Source organism: Poecile atricapillus, chromosome 1, assembly GCF_030490865.1.
Source record: "Poecile atricapillus isolate bPoeAtr1 chromosome 1, bPoeAtr1.hap1, whole genome shotgun sequence".
In the NCBI taxonomy this organism is placed as follows: Eukaryota; Metazoa; Chordata; class Aves; order Passeriformes; family Paridae; genus Poecile; species Poecile atricapillus.
The window spans coordinates 72,638,807-72,655,318 of record NC_081249.1 but is presented as its reverse complement, the minus strand read 5'-3'; the positions used below and the strand labels follow the sequence as shown (position 1 = coordinate 72,655,318).

General features: G+C 37.7%; 1 protein-coding gene across 6 annotated transcripts in view; it reads right to left on the bottom strand.

Annotated features, from left to right (window-relative positions):
- Window positions 1-32: 32 nt before the first annotated feature.
- The window catches only part of PSPC1 (paraspeckle component 1), a 56,477-nt gene continuing 39,997 nt past the window's right edge, over window positions 33-16,512 (bottom strand). For 2 of the 6 annotated variants that reach the window (XR_009276605.1, XR_009276609.1), the window contains 3 exons: window positions 3,574-3,677; window positions 712-824; window positions 33-453 (listed from right to left, as the gene is read on the bottom strand). Coding sequence is in view for 1 of the 6 variants with exons in the window: in XM_058829720.1 (XP_058685703.1) it covers window positions 14,989-15,018 (30 nt within the window). In the remaining 5 variants the exon portion in view is untranslated. Of the gene's footprint in view, window positions 454-711; window positions 825-3,573; window positions 3,678-6,648; window positions 6,903-8,984; window positions 9,103-11,340; window positions 15,019-16,512 lie in introns of those variants that run through there. The other 4 variants (XR_009276607.1, XR_009276606.1, XR_009276608.1 and 1 more) reach the window with 4 other exon arrangements.

Below are 16,512 nucleotides of genomic sequence, written 5' to 3'. Positions count from 1 at the left end.
GTCCAACAATCATTTAAACCAAGAAGCAGCAATTGAATATATCATTTACTCTTTATTATTCTTGTAGAATGTACAAACTTTAATCCTTTTACTGACACCCATTTCCCTTAACACTACTGTTTCTAGAAAGAAAATCTACTTCGAGTGCAGTCTAGATGAAAAGGGCATCAGTACCTCCAGTTACACATCAAAATAGACCAACATCAGCTTTACTGGGAAATGCTGGACTGGCACCACCTGTGCCAGAGGCTGAAGACAGTAACATCACAAAAGCTGTAACTTGTTTCTTCATGTAGGAAGAGGTCTTGGAGCTCTCAGGCAGATATATTCACATTCTTCTCATGTCTTTTCCAAGCTGAGGTATTGCTGGGGAACACACCACCTCCAGGCTGGGTCCCTTTCTATTATATTTCAAACAGTCCTTTTCCTTCAGGTCTCACAGGTCTGGCCTGTCTGCAAGCAGAGAGAAAACAGCTTAACTGAGAATGTTCAGTTTGTCCTTCTCCTACCTTCAGCCAGGTGTGACAGATTTAGTTACTATTTTATTAGATAACAGCATTATTTGTGTGCCCAAGAGCACAGAGAGATACAAAGGATAAAACCATACACACATTAAGCACAAAAATAGTACTAACAAACTGAAAACGGAGTACAAAATGTACCATTACAGGAATTCTAACAAGTGACAACACGAGTATAGTGTAATCTCACCCGGATGGTCCTTGTAACTCCAGAGGTGCAGAGCAGCATTTTATACATCATCACAATGTAACAGCCATCTTCAGTTCTGAGGGTGGGCAGCCACCAGTGGCTTTCATTGAAACCTAATGCATTCAGTGGAGAGGAACATTTCCAAGAAATAAGTATGATTCAAGCTGAGGAGCTACAAGAGACACTTGAGTGATAACTTCCTTGCAAGTGTGCTTTTGTCATCAAAGTAGAGAATTTAAGACTCAAATGGCAAATAACAGAGCAACACATCAGCAAACACAGTTGGATAAAGAGCTGAAAAATGCCAGCAATTTTTCAGACAGTCCTCCCAGCCAAGTTTACCTGGAGCTCCCTCTGTTCAGGAAGCCCAGGAGCAGGCAGCCTGGCACAACACTTAACACAATTTCATTAGGCCATTACACTTTGTCAGCCAGGTTCACACTGCAGTCTGAGGTCCACAGACAAGTGAGGAATGGGGTAGAGGAAGAAAGGTTTTTATCACTTGAGACAAGGAGTTGTTATTTAGCCAGTAAAAGGAATACTTATATCTCCAAGGAACCTTGACCATCCTTTTTTCCCTTCACAGGAAGGAAACTAAGCTGACAGAAAAATTCTGAGATGCCTGGGAAACCTGCCAAACACTGAGGTTCCCAAATGGCTCTCATGCACAGCAGCAGTCTCATATGTAGTGACAAGCAAGACTGAATTCCAATGGCTACATGACAAAACATCCCCTGGATAAAGAAAAAGAAAAAAAAAAAAAAAGAAAAATCCCATTTGAATAAAACTAAAAAAATTGGGCAATTTGTTTCACTACTACTTTCCTGATGAAGAGTTTTAGCTGCTTGTCTTTTTTAGATTTTGTGAGTAAATGCTTGTAGCTTGCTTAATTCAGTAGTCTGGTTTATATTACAAATTACTGTGTGATAATTTTTATACTGTGATTTTACTACAGCTAGAAAATAATAGGACTCCTTAGTAAAGGGCAAAAGCAAAACCACAAAACAAGGTGTGCAACGACTTTCCCACCTCCTCAGTGCCCCTCCCAGTATGAAGTACATGACAGGGTCCACGTTAGGGAACACAAACTGGACAAGTCACATGTGCTGAGCCTGATAGGATGCTCCCATGAGTGCTGAAAGAGCTGGCTGCTGGCCTTGCAAGGCCACTCTCCATTGCTGACAGTGTGGCAACTGGGAGAGGTGTGCAAGGACCAGGGGAAAGGAAAAGTCATTTCAAGGGCAGGAAAGAGGACCCAGGGAACTACAGGCCCTGGGAAGGTTATGGACCAACTACTCCAGAAAACCATTTCCAGACCAAGAAGGTAAGTCGCAGCAGTCAGCATGGATTTACAAAGAGATTATTTGCAAATTCATAAGGATCCCAATTGGAGAGCCTCTCTGGTGAGGTGACCATTTCAGTGGACATGGGGAGAGCAGTGGATATTGTACCTTGTCTTATGAAATCTTTTGACACTGCCATAGTATCTCCAGTTATTATTTTGATACTGTCAGACGACTGACAGTAGTCAGGTTCAGTAAGTGGACCATGAGGTGGACTAAAAACTGGCTGAACAGACGGACCTAAAAGGTTGTCAATGGCATGAAGTCCCCCTGGATGCAAGTGAATAGCAGTATCCCCATACTGAGGCAAGTCCTTTTCAAGATCTTCATTTCTGCCCTAGCTCATGGGACAACACATCCTCAGCAAGTCTGCGGGTGACACAAAGCTGAGAAGAGTGGCTGCTAAGGCCACAGTGTCATGCCACCATCCAGTAATCCCTTGACAGGCTGGAGAAATGGGCTTACAGGATCTTGTGAAATTCAACAGAAGGAAACACCAAATCCTGCACCTGGGGAGAAATAATCCCAGACACTAGGACAGGCTGGAGGCCAGCTGGCTGGAAAGCCCCTTTGCAGGTAAGGACACGGTGGCCCTGGTGAAAACCAAGTCCAAGAACCACCCCAAGCGAAGAGCGCAACCTGGCCACAAAGGTAGCCAATGGCATCCTGCTTTATAAAGAAAGTTGCCAGCACATGGAGAGAGATGATGATCTGGTCTGAACCTCTGCCATGGACAGAGATACCTTTTATATGTAATTATGAAACAGATAAATTGTTCTGATCCTTTATATATCCAGTTCTCTTACTGTTAACACAACTACAGAGACAGCTCTGAGTCCTTTTGCTAAGCCAAACACACACGGAAAAAAAGCAAGTTTCTCTTGCTTTACCAGTAGAACTTGCACATCGTGGTCAAATCCCACCAGTGTTTAAATTTACTTTTACTTCATAAGAATAACTGGTATTTTGGAATTTTGGAACTACCAGGACTGTTGAACTTAGCTGCATACAACTCCCTTTGAAACTGTGCTGTCCCCACTGAGATGCTGCCCACAGTCAGGGCAGATGGCACTACACACTTGTGTGCATGCAAACCAAACTGTGCCCCAGGCTTTCCAGAGTGCATGGACACTGCTTTCCAGACCAGAGCCCTCTGATTAATGCCAAAGAAGCTTCAGAATCACTAACTGCTGTGTTGGTTGTAAAAACAAACAGGATTCTGAGTGCAGTGTATCAGTAACATGCAGCAGCTCAGACACAGCATCATATTCATATGGCACTATGGGGTTAGAATGGCTGGGCAGAGCTTGAGCTGGCTGCTAGAGGCTGTGTATATATGCTTGAAGTCCTTTAAAAACATAACACGTGGCAGGAATTATGCCAGGAATTAATTACATTATCTGAAATCAAGTATTAGTTGAAGTGTAGAAGCACAACTACATCAAATCACAAATCTGAACAAAAAGTGGGGTACCGATTTCAGTAACTGCTGGATAAAGCCATATACCTTAATACTTACCTTGTACTAAAATCTGGTTTAGGATTCCCTTTTGTCTGCGTAAGATAGCAGAAGGATTCTGCACAAGCCAGTCTTCATCTGCATTTTAAGATTTTAATAGTAACCTAAAAAATAAAGAGACAGTAAATAACTGGCATTTCAAGCAAAAGAGAAAACACAGTAAAAGCTGCTTTTTTCCAAAACTCATTATATATGAAGTAACAAACCATAATAAAACTTCCCATTACCAGAAAAAAATCCATTTCTTCTCTATCCAAACTTACCATTTAGTTGTTTCTCCACAGATTTTATTTAAATTTTTGCTACCTCAGCAGTTAAACAACAACTGTTCCAAGAACATTAAAAAGTTCCTAGATTTTAATATTTTTCTTGGAGTAGATTAATTGCAGTTCTGCTCCAAAGAGCCAAGTCATTCCTCTTTGGACGTTTTCTAAAACATATGTAGTTCATGTGACAGAAGACATTCCACATGTTGTCTTTTAGGCCTGCCAAGGCACGTGGTGAAAGTGGCATTTCATCCTTTTAATATTAGTGCCACTAAAATGATCAGAATCCCTGCACACAACACAGAGTGATTAGTGACACTTGAGAACTAACAGCTCTCACTGCAGTCTCCTTCTCTTTCTGCAGAATGTTGTTGTACTGATGTTATTAATTAGGGGCAAAATTATCTATCAAAATAATACAACTAAGCTGAGCTGGAGTAAAATGTTCCCCTTTATAGTAACATCTCGCAACAGAAAGTATCATCAAAACACAGTTTTAATACTACAAGCATTAGAAATTGATGCAAAAGTTAAGGACTTGGATAATTTTACAACTTCTGCAATAGATCTGCTTGTATTTGCACTAAGTGCAGTTGGAAGAACAGCTAGTCAATATTTTTCCTACTATATTTACTAATTATTAATAAATTACTGTCATTCTATTAAAAATGCCTAAATAGAAGATCTAATAAGGGTATCCATCTTGCAGTGTGTGTCTTCTCATAGAGTACACATGCAAGGAAAGTATCCGAAGTGTTTAAAATTCAACAGCTCCATGCCCCAGCCATTCAGGCTTCAAAACAGCTCTCACCTGTAGACACATTCCTTCCTCCCAGAATTAAAATTACCTCTTCTCCATAAATGCCTCCAACTTACAAGATGTGAGCACTGCAATGTTTGACAGGCTTAGCATAATCCCTTACTCAGGCACAGAAACACGTTGCAGAGCTTGAGAAATGTCTAATGAAATGTCTACAGAGAAGACTGCCTGGAAAGGTCCTAATTACAACAGCACAAAGGGGCGAAGAACTCCCCATACTCTCAAGTAAAGACTTGTTAGAACAATTTTCCAACATCTTGAGGTTCTGTTTGATGATCACAAAACTTAGCACACCCTGCAAAGTATTTATTACAGAAAGAATTCCTTTGGAAAGCCACACACAGGTTGCACCTTTCAGGCTAGCTTCACTTTAGGAACAGTCCCAAAAAGCAACTCAAGAGGTGACATACGTGTAAATTACAACACACAACCACAAACACAATAAAGGTAACATTTACCTTATCAGACACAGTTTTAAAACAGGCTGAGACTTGCAGTCAGAATAAATATGGTTTTAAAGTTAGCATGATTTAATGTATGAGTCCTATTAAATCAATTCTCCCATTTGGTTCCTTTTTCATCTCCCATCCCACCCCATGGTGAAGCTTGCTATCAGATTTCAAAAGTTCAGTTATCTATTCTGTAGCAAGATAGATACTTTCTTCCTAAAGCACATATGACAGAGCACAGCCTACTAACCCTTTCTAACTAGAGATACAACGTGGCAAGTGTTGATACTACAATCATTTAGCAAGTCAAATGCAGTAATAGCTGTAGTGATGAACTGTCAGTCATAGGGAGCTGGCTGGAACCATCACCTGGACAAGTGTTTGTGTCCCAAGACATGACCTCAACATGGTGAAGTTAATGTAGCTATTGATATGTATGTACCCATTTAACAGGAAGGCTAAAATTATAAATTGCACATCTTTCAGTCTGTATTTTAATATTAAAAAAACAATAATTAGTTTCTTCCTTTCCCCCCTGCTCCCATGAATAAAGCTAAAGCATCAAGGCCTAACACAGTCTGTCCAGTTTCTGTAACTGACCGTGCATATTACTTTCTCTTTCTTGGTCACCCAGATTTACTGAAGAGAAGCAGTGAGCCATATTCTCGGAAATCAGTAGATACTAGTAACAAAACTGTAGCCAAATAAATACCGTATATTTCTGATGACAGGCTCTAAAACCACCCAGTAAGACTGCTGGGAGTGTTAAAATGTGTATGGTTTTTATTAGGAATGTGCCCCTGTCTTATTTATTCACGATTGTCTCTCTTGGAAGATCAGTCCAACCTCTCTACCCTACATAAACCTGTATAAACTCTACTGTTCATGATTAGCAGTAATAACGTTGTTCAAGTTGAATGTATCCAAGCAGCCAGTGATGAAAAAAGTGATTTCTAAGAGTGAGCTGGAACACAACAGAAAGTTGTTTTCAAAGTAAAAGACTGAATTTTGATTCATATGATAAAACTCTTCTTTAAATTAAAGGGGGTATGGTGCCAAGCAAAATGAATCTGAAATAGTCTAAAAGGCTAACAGTATGATTAACATGCCTGTTGTGGAGAGAAGAGAGGCATCACACACAAACTGAGTGATACTGTGCATACTGGATCATTATGAAGGAAAACTGAAAACCAGCTCCTACGTGCACCTATCTCAAGTTAATGCATACTCAGCGTGTAGCAGGATACCTCCCCGCAGAGACCGGCTGTGCGGGACAGGCTCCAGGCTGCCAGTGCTAATTCAGAACAGGAACAGCTCTCAGTTCTCAGGAACAGCATGAACACTACAACACTGAAGGACACTTCACATTTACCTTGCACACAGATGTGTGGCAGCTTCACCAGTTTGACTGACAGAACAGGGTTTGTGGTTTGGTTGAGTTTTTTGGTTTCCATTTTTTAATTAATAAGCTTTTTAGTGGCTACTGTAACAAAGAGCTTCCCCCATTCCCCCTTTATTTTAGGTCTACTTTAAAAATTACCTAGCAACATACAACAGCAGCACAGGTAAATTTTGACTTCCACTGAAGTGACCATACAGCATTTTGCACCAGCAGGCACAGGTATGATTTTGGGAGTAGCAGAACCACTATCCAGCACACAGAAAGAAGAACTCCAATGCCGAGCTGTTCTCAGGAAAACACACAATCCCTTGTGGCCACTTATTTGGGGTTTCCAAAGGGAACCCAAGATGATCCATGGAGCTGTGTTCGTGTTTGCATTTGTTCAGGCTTACCTATCAAGAGGTAACAGATAACAATGTTGACTGCTGACATACTAACAGAAGATAGTGCTAAGCATTCTTAAATGGTCAAGCAATCTTATCCTCCCCATTCTTCTCTCAGTTTTCAGTCTGGCCAAAACTGCTCATCTTAATTATGAGCAGTCCCTGCTGAGGGCAATAAAATCCCCAGAGATTAAATGAGTTGTTACCTGGCATCACTGCCTTGCTGCCAGGGATTATAGGAAACAAACTGCAACACAATTTTTCCCAATCTTGTGTTTGTCAAATTCTCTTAATAAGTTCACACACTTGCAGAGAAGTAGAAGCAAGCAAGCATTTATGGGAAAAAAATATTACTGAATTAGGGCTCAAAAGGAGAATTAAGTTCCTTGAAACTTCCCTTCCCTTGAAAGGGAAAATACTACTTCAGCTAAGCCAATAAGGCATTTAATTTTACATCCATTTCACAACTTTTAAGTTACAAGGTATAGGATACCTGACGTTAGCATGTTACACAGAATGAGGAATGTGAATACAGTAATATTCCTCTTCTGGGATCAGATTTCAAAAAAGAACAAATGGTGGCAATGAACCCATGCCAGTGACAATCTGCAGTCAAGCGACATTTGTTTCTGTTTTGCTTGGATTGCAAATAGAAATTACATGATTTCTTCAGTATTTAGGGAATGATGAGCATGTCTGAAAGTATTTAAACAGAAGACTCAAAAGTTTTCATCTGTACAGCTTCAGTAAGGTCTGAATTAAAAGATACTAAAATTTGTAAGCATTTGGTAATATTAATAAAAGTTGTTCATTTGCAAGTCATTACATTCCCAGATGCAAGACACAATACCATAAAAGTGGGTTTTTTATAAATATATATACACACACATACACACACGTTATACTTTTTGCAAAATTTTGTGCACTGTGGGGCAGTACTCCAAGTCATTAAGATAATCCTGTATGAAACGGCAACTAAATCCTGTATGTTTTAATACAGCCCCCTCCCTATATGACACTCATTTCAAGTTGAGGAACCTGTAGCACCAGAATAGCTGGCTCATCAGTGATTTTTGTAATTACCCATTTTACAAATGTTGTCATTGAGGCAGCAGAAATACCTTTCAATGTTCAGATTTTTTACTTTCAATGACTATGTCCATGCTGAGCAACTTGGAAAAATGTCAAAGTAATGGCAATTTCCTCCATTCAGAACTCACATGACATGTTACATGGATGTGAAGTCCTGAGCATTTTGTGAGACTTTATCATGAACAGCTAAAAAGTACAAAACTGCTGAAGGAACAAAGGAATAACCTTTAACCCTCATCATCTCCTTCACCTAGAAATAATGATGTATAGATGTGACTTCACAAAGAAAACTTAAGAAACCTGACAGATTAAAAGCACCTGAAAATCCTGTACTTGGCACTGGAAGCTACAGTTAAAATTTCACAAGATAGTTCTGCCAGGTTCTGGAAACTCTGAGGTCACCTGTTACAGAAAGAGATTTAGAAAAGTCTACTGTAAACAAGATACTGTTAAACCAGCACAGCTGACACAGAGTTAAGTAGGACCACTACAGCTCTACTGTTTTAACAGAAGTCAGGATACCATTATGCTACACACAATGCAAATAAATTTACACTTATCCAAGGAGTTAAGAGAACCAGTAAGATTTAGGGATGTTTAAATAGGCATACTTCTATTAAGACTCAATCTTTATTTCAAAATAATTTCAAACTGTTTTAAAGTAGCAAAAATATGTATATGCAAAGTCTAAGAGTTTTCTCATACTGTAGTTTTAAGACTACAGAAAATCAGCATAAGCTTTGTATTGTAGAAAAATTCTTATATATAGTTATGATGACCTCATAGTTTGAGAACATTTTGGATCTTCCAAAACCTAAGGGGGAATCTAGTTTCACACAGAACTTCTTACACTGTGCATAATCCAATTTTCTCCAATTAAAAAAAACAACAGTATTTTTAACTGTGAAACTCACTAATACACAGCTTCTGAAGTGTTTGCAATTCTGCTTTACAGAACTTCACACAATGCTCCCCATTCCCTCCTGTAAGGTTCCTTACCTGTCATTTTTGCAGCAGGTGCCAAGTTAGGCCAGTGTCCTAACCTCCTCTTCCAAAATAATGACAGCAGAACTGATTATCTTTGTGGGGCTAAAATCTCTGAAGCCGTAAGAGTGTGCTGGGGGAAGGGCAGGGCAAGATGTGGTCACAGTCTTTGTTAAAAACAACTCATTCACTCCAAGAACTTCCATCTTTGACATGCCTCATTTGAAAATGTAAAATTTCGCAGTACTTCCCAGTACATACATCTACATTGAAATTAAACCTAGCAAGGAAGGATTCAAATACCTAAGCATATAACAGGGTTTAACTGTTAATTCATTCATATAAAGTTTAATAAATTCAAAGCTTTGCTTAATTGACAGAACTGCGGATGTGTTCATTTCAGAAGAGACCTCTAGAAATCATCCGGTCCAACTCCTCAGTTCAGGCAGGGCCCAGGACCACATCCAGATGGCTTGTGGGATCTCCGATAATGGAGATTCTACAACCTTTCTGGGCAGCCTGTGCCAGTGCTTGCTCACCCCTCACACTAAAAATGTTCCCTGATGCTCAGAAGTAAGCCCCTGTGTTTCTGTGTGTACCCATTGCCTCTAGTCCTGTCAAAAGATTTGTAATTCTTTATGTGATTAAGTAATTTCCTTCCTGTATTAACTCTACTGGGTGACAACTTCCATCTCAGATTACTTTATAACACATGCAGAATACCAGCTTCTGGTTTCCACCATAATAAAACCATATTTGGTAGAAAACAGAAAATCTTACATTAGATTTGAAATACATAGGAAATGGAATTTGTATTAAGACAAAGACAACAAATAGCATTAATAAACTGCAGGGTATCCTGCAAATGTTCTACCCCGTATCGGTATACTGATATAGACTTACCTGTTTCTGAAAAAAAAACACAAAGCAATGTTGAATAAAGGAACCATTTCTCTATTTGCAACTCTTGTACTGCCTGGCAAGCTGGGACTGAAACTTGGCATTTTGTCCTTTCTTGCCCAACTGGACGTATTACTGATGCTGCACTATCAGGACTTATTTCAGCTTTATAGTACCACAGAATGCTGTAAATTCTATGTACAGCATTCCTTATTTTAGTAGAAGTCACTACTACATGCAGGATAAAGCTATTTTTCCTACCCAAAGTAAAATTGCTTTCTAAGTTAATATCAAACATTTTAAAAAAACCTTTAAACTCAGCTGTCATACATGGAACAAAGCAAACACCCACTAACATATAGTAAAGAGGACTGAAAAGCACTATATTAGAAATAACTTCAAGACTGAATAACAGATCAGGCATCTTAGTGTTAGGAATACTATTAGCCATTCCACCACGTACCCTGCATAAAGACACTCCAGTTGGTTACCATTTTCTTCACTTGAGGGCAAAGTGAAGACCTCGGTGATGACGCTCCTTTGCACCGGATTAAGCCAAGACCACATTGTGAGAACTGGGGAACTTCCTTTTGATATCATATACAAAGGCAATAACTTGGCAACTCAAAGCTGAATATTTTTAATCAGAGACTGATTGTTGGTACTGTTTTTCATTATGGCTCATTCAGATTTCAAGATGCAAGCTCGCACTATAATTCTCACATTAAAAATACTAATTTACAAACAAGCTATCAAAATTATCTTGGGTGCCAAATTTGTAAATATCAACACATTAAAGAGAAAATGGTTACACACACAGACTAAAATATAAAAACTGTTACTTCAGTTACCTGTTCCATGACTTTTAATGTATGCAAGTAAAAAAACATCCATTCTAATACACTACAAACATTACTTGCAATGTCTTGAAAAAGAAACTCCACTTAAGCAAGCAGCAGCTTCTCCAAAGAAGTCTGCATTTCAAACTGAAGTTCTGCAACCTGATGCATCCATTTCCTTGAATAATTAACAGGACATGTACTCGTTATCAGATTCTTTCGCACCACTTTTTACAGACCACCTTCAGAGCAGTTTGCTCTCCTATTCTGCTCAATCTTGTTCTCATCTTCTCGTAACTTTACTTCCATCTTATTTAACAACTTATTTTGGTCAACTTACTTTCATTCTGAACTCTGCAAAATCTTGCATCAGATCAGCACCTCACTGATTAGTATGCTCTGACATAGGATATTATGCATAAAGTTTCAAGGACTCTAGTTTAAATCCAGCTGTGAAAGCTAAAAAAAAATGCAGATGTCCAAAGAGTTTAAAGATGAACCCCAAAAAACTGAGGTAGAACAACATCCAAGTATCTTTATTACAAACTTAGGGAATAGGAACCATCCAAGAGATTAATTTTACGTAACACACCTGGAATTATTAAAGGAATTTGTCTCATTGACAGCAAAAATGTAACTAGTTTGTATTTTTTTTATTTTCTTAAGTCTCAACTCTAACTTGCCCAGATCAGTACCTCATTGAGAATACAACATTCATTAATGAAAAGTAATATTTGGAAGTGCACTGTAATGACTGAACAGGTATAAACTAAGACGACTGCAGCTGATAGGAGCAAATGCTGATTTAAGCACCCCATGATGGCATCACTCTCAAACCACAACTCGGGCTGTCATTACCCACGAGAATTTGCTAAGCAGAAAAGACGACTTCGAAAAGCATCCGTGCAGCCATAAGTGAACTTCAGTAACTGAGGCGCATGAAGCAACTGCTGAAACAACCAAAGGCACTACCATATTCCAAGTCCTGGGAAGGCTGTGACAATCATGCAGCTGTACACATACCAACTCAGCAAACTTATCTAAGATGTCGACTCTTCAACCATTCATATATTTATCACTGTGGCAAGATAACTGTGTTCTTCATAAACTTAAATCCTGACAATCCTATTCTTGGTTTGTCACAATCAAGGCAAAGATGACCATTTTCCTGCCATAAGAGCAAGACCAGAGTTAGGCAGCACCTGTTTCAAAGCAGGAGCTCTCTAAGCTCATGACAGAAGCCCTCTACTGGAACCACTGGTAGTAAAGTCATACATATTTGAACTTCACTCCTTTCCCAGGAAATTTTGTCCTGTATATTTAACCTTTTCCTGCATGTCATTAATTTCACCTCTTTTCCTTAGGACACTGTAGTCAAAAACTAAAGATGCAAGAAAATACACCTAACTCCCCAATAACATTACTCTTATCTTAATAAAACACAGGCTTTCAGAATTACTTTTTCAATTAAAGCATGTATTTTATTTGAATGTTTACACTGAACTAGTTTTGTTTATAGTAGAAATCTGAAACAACATCTAAGAATTTTAGATGAAGTTTATGAGAGCCCTCTTTGGGGTTTTTAATTCTATGGTAGTTCCCAAATTCTTAAAAGCTGCAAAGTAAAAGATGAGATCAAGCCACATTTTCCTGTTTTTCCACAACAGTATCTCCCCCATCTGTAAATCTATGAAGAGCACTTATCTACTTTTACTTTTCTGTATTAGTAATTGCACACATCTGTGAGCTCAGAGAGAGTAACTATCTATTAAGTTCTCATGTACTCTCTGTCACTTAATTATTGCATAATTACACAAAAGAGAAGCTATGAAATTAATCCAGAACAATTTTTTTGCCCCCCTTAGAAAGAGACATAAACCATTTTTAAAGGCACAACAGGTTAAGAATACATATATGATATATACTAACAAGGCACATATGAAGAGGTATGTAACAACTTGTCAAATCATAGAAAGAATTAGTTTTTGCTGTGCATCTGACACCTTTCCCTTACTTAAAACCATTTCCATTAAGTTCAGTGTTAGGAGCCCCAAATAAAGTTTCATATAGCTCATATCTTCCACATCATCAGGAAAACATAAAGCCTTTTACAACAAAAGAAAACCTAGAATACAGAAAAAGAAACAAAATACTAAAAGGAATGGATTAGAATAACCAGAGCAGGCCAGTGACAAGTGTCAAATATGAATGATTTGGCCCAATCCTACAGTCAGTATGTCACCTCACACCCTCACATCACTTCTAAAGCTTGACAGAAGCTTGCACAATTTCCAACATAATTGTAACGTAAGGTTAGAGTTAAGACACCATGTCCTCAGTGTCAAAGCAGTATAAGATTAGGACCTCAAGTAAGATCTCTAGTAAAATAGTTTTCCCACATTCTTTAGAGATGCACCACTTGGCTTCCTTCACACTGGACACTTTAAATAAACAAGGCAGTTTAAAAAAAAAAAGTAAATTTTTAAGCAACCATATAAAGAAGATTCTACTATACCCGTTTTCTCACACAAGACCTCAAGAACCAAGCAACATACAACAATTAATCCTTTACCTTCCCCCATATATCTAGATGAACACCTTCAAACCTGTGAGTATTTTTGTGATTACCAGAGCAATAAAGCAGAAATGCAAGTGCAGCATCAAGGTTCTGGGCTCTGAGTTTTAAAATGTCGTTATGCTCAATATGTATCAGCTTTTATCCAACTAGGCTTAAAGGCACAACAACATATCATCAGTAACTACAACACTTGAATTACCCTATTTCTGATATTTATATTACATGCCATTATGTCCAGTAAAGTAAATGTGCCAAAACTAACCCGTTCGATTTTTACAATATAGCTATGTACTAATACTTACAAATGGATAAAATATGATAAATTATATTTCTTTTTAAATCTTTGTAACAAATTGTCCCAATGTCAAGAGTAAAAAATGCATGCCCAGAAACATAATGCAACTGAAAACAAGAGTATGATTTCTCCACAAATATGTGCTTTCTACATCCCTGCCCCACCCCGAGGGGACTGGCTAATTCAGTATTTAAAAACTATGAAAATCAAATCAATAAATTATTTATGTTTAATACAACTTGGGGAGTTAAGAGTACTATTCAGTCATAAACATCAAGACATTTGTGTTTAATTTACTGTCTTGTAAACATGCTTAGGACTAAAACCAGACAGAAATTAAACATTTTGGTTTTAACCTTGAAGTGTGCTGTAAGCAGGAAAGTGTCTAGAATAATCATGCAGAAAGTATACCAATTTATTCTCCTGAGAGAGTTGTCATTTTAGAAGCAGTAAGAAGCATCCAAGACTTCAATTTATTTTCTATTTACTTTCCTAATAAACACTTTTTCATGACTTGCTACTTTTTCCCCATATAAAGTCAAAAAAGTGTATTTTGCTCAGAACATGCAGACTAAACACAAGACAGAAAACAAGCTTATCAATGAAAAACTCTCCTAAACAAGTTAGATAATACTAAACAAAAGCTCTGGTAACCCACATCTACAGACAGTTGCATTCATCAGTGTGAATAATATATGAAACTACACAAGTGTAATGCAAAAGAATGATGCCAAACATGCATTAAGTGTTATTACAACAACTACACAAAGTGTAACATATCAATAATAAACTGACACATATCCCAAAATAATTTAGAAATACAGCCATCCCTGCTACCAAGTTGACAATTTTCACTTTTAAACCAGCAATTCAATAGATGACAATTCTTTCATACATTTTCTTTCAAAACTCTGAACATTCAGTTTTTTAATTGGAGTAATTGCACTCTTCACACACTAAGACAAAAACTTTATTTGTATGATTTGGCACAGCTCTAGTTCTGAAAATGACAGATGTGGAACTGCTACTGGTACAATGCTGGAAGTTCTAGAAACACAATGTTCCACACTCAAACAAAACTGAAGATGAACTACTGTTTCATTATTACAGGTGTGTCTTCTGGGAAAAGCTTTTAATTTGAAGTTGATTAAAACTGGAGCTGTGGCTTACCTTTCACATGCTCTCTCCCTTAAAAGCGGAACATATTATATGGAACAACACAGTGCTATCATGTCAAAGAATGAAGAATGTTAGCATTTTAAAAGACAGTATTTCCCATCTTTGTAATGGCAGTTTATATATTTTCTTCCAAGAAAAAGTACATGTGAATAGTCTTGCTTCTTTTTAAAGCAACTGTGCACATCATCTCTCCTGGAGAAATCACGAAGAACACTATTTTCCATTTTTTTACTGGCTTGCATGTAACCTTCTTGGCAACTGCAGAAAGTGAACAGACAGATCAAGCTCACATAAAATTTGGCTCAACATTTTACTGTACATTTTTTCTTCATTGCTTGAAATACTCGCCCTCCTGGACCCACTATCACCAAGAATGTAAACCATAACCATATTATTCAGACATCTAAAGCCCTCAACATGCTTCTTACCCATTTGTTCTAGGCTATGTATTTCTCCCAAACTCACTTTATGAGAACACTTATTAAACTAGATTCTCTACAGCACAAATTACACTAAGTATGCACAAGTATGAAGAGTCTTGCTCTACTGCCTTCCTTGCTCTTCTTTCCTTCCACACTGAAATGAGCAGAATCAGTAATTCTCACTGGATCTCCTTTACCTTTTACCTGGGTCTCCTGCTCACTGCCTGGTGACACAGAAGCAGGACCAAGCAGTAAGGAGAACAAAAGGCTATCTGTATCTGCAGCAAGGCATGTACTGGATTATTTTAAGTATGCATACAAACATTTCAAATTCCTATTAGCATACAGATATTTAAAACATTTGTAAGCAGCCTGGAAGATCAATTCAGCTGGCAGTTCAGTACTGCAATAGCTGGTTTACACAGCGTTTTTTCATGCAATTTTACACTATATAAAAATATTTAAAACTTAGAAACAATAAATTTAGTAGAATAAATCCTCTTATAACAACTAATGAACAGTAATGGAATTTCTTTTAAAAAGCAACACTTTAAAATGACCAGAACATCAATAGCTAACAGATGGAAAAAGAATTACAATAAACCCTTGTGTTTTTTACATCCTTTCAGATTTATTTTCTCTTCCACCTTGCTTGTGTGGTTATTTAAAGTGGGAAAACGTGTTTTGCTTGGGGTTGGGTTGTACACTGAGATATTTAGGGTTTGGGGATTTCTTTGGGAGAGCTGTTTTGTTTTGTATTGTTGGGGATTTTTTTTCTTTCAAGTATTAACTGATAATAAAATCCATTTCCCTGTCACACACAAAAAAATTATTACAGTGAATTAAGGCAAAAAATCAATGAAAATACCTTAATCCCATCTCATCACTGCTAACAGATATGTACTATTTAATTTTCCTTTTCCATTGTCTTCTGTTTGGTGCTTCTCTGTCTGATGCACTCAGGTTTAAGACTGGATTCTCACTGGTTGATGAGAGGCTAACAGCCTTAAAATCAGCTGTTACATACTTACATGGTGTGTGTGCCTTGTATACAGTTGCTGTATTCAGCCACAAAATCAAGTCCTACACAACAACTTCATAAAAACAACACAGAAGAGATATATCCAATTGCAGTCATCCCATCCTTCAGGCCAAGAATATCAAAATTTTTTTCAAACATTCATTCATTTCTGTTTTTCTGCTATTCCTTGGCCATCTGCACAAAACTAAATTCAATTCAAAAAACCCAACACATGAATGTAACTGGTATTTCTACCTCTTCTATTAAAAATTAGTTGGTTTGTGGTTTCCATGTAGAACAAGACTTAAA